The sequence below is a fragment of the Alosa alosa genome, chromosome 6 (assembly GCF_017589495.1).
Source record: "Alosa alosa isolate M-15738 ecotype Scorff River chromosome 6, AALO_Geno_1.1, whole genome shotgun sequence".
NCBI classification, from domain to species: Eukaryota; Metazoa; Chordata; class Actinopteri; order Clupeiformes; family Clupeidae; genus Alosa; species Alosa alosa.
In genome coordinates this window covers 2,470,245-2,475,244 of record NC_063194.1, presented here as the reverse complement: position 1 = coordinate 2,475,244, position 5,000 = coordinate 2,470,245, and the positions used below count along the sequence as shown (strand labels likewise).

Sequence of the window (5,000 nt, the reverse complement as noted above, 5' to 3'; positions counted from 1 at the left end):
TCGATAAGTAGATTTTAGAAGTAAAAGGTTTTTGCTGTGTGTGTGTGTGCGTGTGTGTGTGTGTGTGTGTGTGTGTGTGTGTGTGTGTGTGTGGTGTGTGTGTGTGTGTGTATGATTGTGTGTGTGTGTGTGTGTGTGTGTGCGTGCGTGTGTGTGTGTGTGGTGTGTGTGTGTGTGCGTGCGTGTGTGTGTGTGTGTGTGTGTGTGTGTGTGTGTGTGTGTGTGTGTGTGTCTCAGGCGGTGGTGCAGACGGTGGATAATCTACTGCGCGTGGACGCTCTGGAGTCGTGTGGGACATAAGACAGCACAAACGAATTACAGCCACCATGCTGCTGGACGTCATGGAGAAGGGCGCCTTCCTGCTGGCCAACAACATGTATGGCAACCGCTTTGCCGACCGCGCCAACAACATAGGTGAGGGAAGAGGAAACAGCCCCTTAACTTTGTGTGTGTGTGTGTTATTATTATTATTATTATTGTGTGTGTGTGTGTATTATTGTGTGTGTGTGTGTTTGCTCCTGGGTATATCTAAAAAAGTTACTCATCAAACTGTATCATTGTAGTCATTGTCATAGTAGTTTAGATGTGTTTTAATGCTATCTGTGTGTGTGTGTGTGTGTGTGTGTGTGTGTGTGTGTGTGTGTGTGTGTGTGTGTGTGTGTGTGTGTGTGTGTGTGTGTGTGTGTTCAGATCTGGAGGTGCATGTGCTGAACACAGAGATGGACCTGCAGGACTTGTCCTTCCCTCAGAACTACACCAGCGACAGCAGCATTCAACTCTCAGCCTCCACAGTCAAACAGTACAGCCGCAATGGTCAGTCTGTCAGACTCTTTACCCCCCCTCTCTCTCGCTCTCTCTCTATCTCTCTCTCTCTATCTCTCTCTCTGTCTCTCTCTCTGTCTCTCACACACACACACACAAGTACACATACACACACACTTTCAACCTCTCTCTCTCTCTCTTTCTCACTTTTTATGACATCTGTTCTTACACACATTCTCTCTCTCATTCTCATCCTCTTTCAATCTCTCTGTCTCTCTCTCTGTCTCTCTCTTTCTCACTTTTTATGACATCTGTTCTTACACACATTCTCTCTCTCATTCTCATCCTCTTTCAATCTCTCTGTCTCTCTCTTTCTCACTTTTTATGACATCTGTTCTTACACACATTCTCTCTCTCATTCTCATCCTCTTTCAATCTCTCTGTCTCTCTCTCTGTCTCTCTCTCTGTCTCTCACACACACACACACAAGTACACATACACACACACTTTCAACCTCTCTCTCTCTCTCTCCTCTCCTCTCCTCCTCCTCTCCTCTCCTCCTCCTCTTTTCTCCTCTCCTCTCCTCTCATCTCCTCTTCTCTCCTCTCCTCTTTTCTCCTCTCCTCTCATCTCCTCTTCTCTCCTCTCCTCTTTTCTCCTCTTCTCTTCTCTCCTCTCCTCTCCTCTCCTCCTCCTCTCCTCTTTTCTCCTGTCCTCTCCTCTCATCTCCTCTTCTCTCCTCTCCTCTCCTCTCCTCTTTTCTCCTCTCCTCCCTTCTCCTATTCTCTCATCTCCTCTTCTCTCCTCTCCTCCTCTTTTCTCCTCTCATCTCCTCTTCTCTCCTCTCCTCTCCTCTCCTCTCCTCTTTTCTCCTGTCCTCTCCTCTCATCTCCTCTTCTCTCCTCTCCTCTCCTCTCCTCTCCTCTCCTCTTTTCTCCTCTTCTCTTCTCTCCTCTCCTCTCCTCTCCTCTTTTCTCCTCTTCTCTTCTCTCCTCTCCTTTCATCTCCTCTTCTCTCCTCTCCTCTTTTCTCCTCTCCTCTCATCTCCTCTCCTGGCCCTCTCTCGGTGGCTGTGCTCGACGGCAGGAGCGAGATTAGAATGATTGAAACAAACGCACATGAAATATTCATATGGAATAGCCGACTCAGCTCCTATTACTTGCGATGCAGCTGGAGGATGGATGTTGCGTTAGCCCTCACATTAAATCTCCCCTCATTTCCACTAGTCAAAATGAAATGCTCTTTGCCATCTTTCCAACTCTCACTGACTCTCTGTCACTCTTTTACCCTGACACTCACTCTCACTGTTTCTCTCTTCTGGCATTTGCTCTTACTTTCTCTTTCTATCTATCTTTTTATCTCTCTCTCTTTCTCACTTTTTATGACATCTGTTCTTACATTCTCTCTCTCATTCTCATCCTCTTTCAATCTCTCTGTCTCTCTCTTTCTCATCTTCTCTATCTATCCTTCTCCTCCTCTCTCTGTCTCTCTCTCTGTCTCTCACACACACACACACAAGTACACATACACACACACTTTCAACCTCTCTCTCTCTCAGTCGTTCTTGATCTCGCTCATTCTTGATTGGTCATCAAAGGGCAATGATGTAAGTGGCCATTCACTGCCTCCTCATGCGTTCTCACAGGACCTTGACGCCTGTGCAGGAGTTTGCAGCAAGTTTAGCTAGTTATTGCTTCATAATAAGGGCCTAATCAGATTAACAAAAGCGCTGAGCCCATTTCTTTCTTGATGGTTTCTTAACGGCACTGTTAATAGAATAGCTGGAGAGGCGTGTAGATTACTATCACCCCGTCCCTAGTCTGGCGGAGCCATCTCAGCACTCTGGCTCGCTCTCACCCCTTCCCCATACCCCCCTCCCCCCCCCGCTCTCGTCCTGCCTGTCTCCGCGCCATCTTATCCCCAGCTCTCATCTTCGCCGCTTCATTCCACAGTTCCCCTCTTCCTCTTCTCTCCTCTCCTCTCTCCTCTCCTCTTTTCTCCTCTTCTCTTCTCTCCTCTCCTCTCCTCCTCCTCCTCCTCCTCCTCTTTTCTCCTGTCCTCTCCTCTCATCTCCTCTTCTCTCCTCTCCTCTCCTCTCCTCTCCTCTCCTCTTTTCTCCTCTCCTCCCTTCTCCTATTCTCTCATCTCCTCTTCTCTCCTCTCCTCTTTTCTCCTCTCATCTCCTCTTCTCTCCTCTCCTCTCCTCTCCTCTCCTCTTTTCTCCTCTCCTCTCCTCTCATCTCCTCTTCTCTCCTCTCCTCTCCTCCTCTCCTCTTTTCTCCTCTTCTCTTCTCCTCTCCTCTCTCCTCTTTTCTCCTCTTCTCTTCTCTCCTCTCCTTTCATCTCCTCTTCTCTCCTCTCCTCTTTTCTCCTCTCCTCTCATCTCCTCTCCTGGCCCTCTCTCGGTGGCTGTGCTCGACGGCAGGAGCGAGATTAGAATGATTGAAACAAACGCACATGAAATATTCATATGGAATAATAAGAGCTCCGCTCCTGTGCCGTGCCGCTGGAGGGATGGATGTTGCGTTGGCCCTCACATTAAATCTCCCCTCATTTCCACTAGTCAAAATGAAATGCTCTTTGCCATCTTTCCAACTCTCACTGACTCTCTGTCACTCTTTTACCCTGACACTCACTCTCACTGTTTCTCTCTTCTGGCATTTGCTCTTACTTTCTCTTTCTATCTATCTTTTTATCTCTCTCTTTCTCACTTTTTTTATGACATCTGTTCTTACACACATTCTCTCTCTCATTCTCATCCTCTTTCAATCTCTCTCTGTCTCTCTCTTTCTCATCTTCTCTCTATCTATCCTTCTCCTCCTCTCTCTGTCTCTCTCTCTCTTCTACTCACCCCCCCCCCTTTCTCTCTTCTACTTATCCCCCAACTCTCTCTTCTTCCCATCCTCTCTCTCACTCTCTCTCTGTGCAGGTCAGGTGAAGGTTGTGTTTGTGCTGTATAAAAACATGGGAGCCTTCCTGTCGACGGAGAACGCCACCGTCAAGATGGAGCTGGGATCAGGGACAGAGGGCCGAGTCCTGGCGGTCAACTCACACGTCATCGCCGCCTCCATCAACAAAGAGTCCAGTCGGGTGTTCCTCACCGAGCCCGTGGTCTTCACCCTCAAGCATCTAGAGGTGGGGTAGAAAGCTCTGCATGTGTCCAAACGCACACACACTCCCACACCACACACTCCCACACACGAAAGCTCTGCATGCGTCCAAACGCACACACACTCCCACACCACACACTCCCACACACACGAAAGCTCCGCATGCGTCCAAACGCACAGAGGTGTACACACATACAGTAATTTCCTGTGTATTAGCCGCATTGTGTATAAACCACAGGACAGTGTTTTATGCAAATGAAAAAACATTAAAAAAATACATATTAATACCATATTACTGTAACTGCCCCCGTGTATTAACCTCATAGCTGAAGAAATTTTGCAAAATCAATGTATAAACCGTGGCTAATAGATGGGAAATTATGGTACATAAAAGAAGAAAAAAAATCAGACACACACAGAAGCACACACACAAACTATCAGTATTTTTTTTAAGTATTGCATGGAAAAATGTGATTACAGAACAGTAGTACAACATCACTTCTAAGGATTATGAATATTGCTAGATGTTTGACTGTGGTTGGATGGGGCTGGGGTGGATGTGCTGTTACAGAAACAGAAACCAGTGCTGTTATACCCTGAGGGTATCTTTTGTACGCCATCTCTCTGAAATCGAGGGTTTAAATTAGGATACTTTTTATGATGAAATAATTGTGCAAGATGTGAGAAACAAATGAGCTTGTCTAGGAAAAATGCTCATTAATCAGTACAATATATTCCCCACTTTCCACTTTTTGTTTTTATTTTAATCTAGTTTTATCTCTTGAAGTCTTTTGTTGTCTTGTTGTCTAGTGTATTCTAAGCGCTGTGATTTCAGACATGCTGAGGTCCTCCTCATCAGTTGACTCAATAAGTTCTTTCAGTTCAGAAAGTGAGAGAAAATGCATTACATTTGGATGGATGACACAGATAACTACTGAGGTCACTGAAAAAAAAAATGCTGTTCAGTTAAATCAGTTAATTGAACCAGATTGCAATATAAAAGTTAGCCAAGTGCTTACTCCCAGTCCAATGCTGATAGTTGAATATCAATGAAAGTCTTATTTGTCCCAAACCCCCTGTGCCAGACGTTCTGATTTCAGTTTCTGATTGAGCGTGTCCCACTAGGCA

The 5,000-nt window shown here is 46.1% G+C and overlaps 1 protein-coding gene across 1 annotated transcript in view; it reads left to right on the top strand.

Moving 5' to 3' along the window:
• Positions 1-5,000, top strand: part of adgrl1a (adhesion G protein-coupled receptor L1a) — an 82,542-nt gene that overhangs the window by 54,625 nt on the left and 22,917 nt on the right. The window contains 4 exon segments of the mRNA XM_048245218.1: positions 238-313; positions 316-414; positions 691-813; positions 3,692-3,897. Of these exon segments, the coding sequence (XP_048101175.1) occupies positions 238-313; positions 316-414; positions 691-813; positions 3,692-3,897 (504 nt within the window).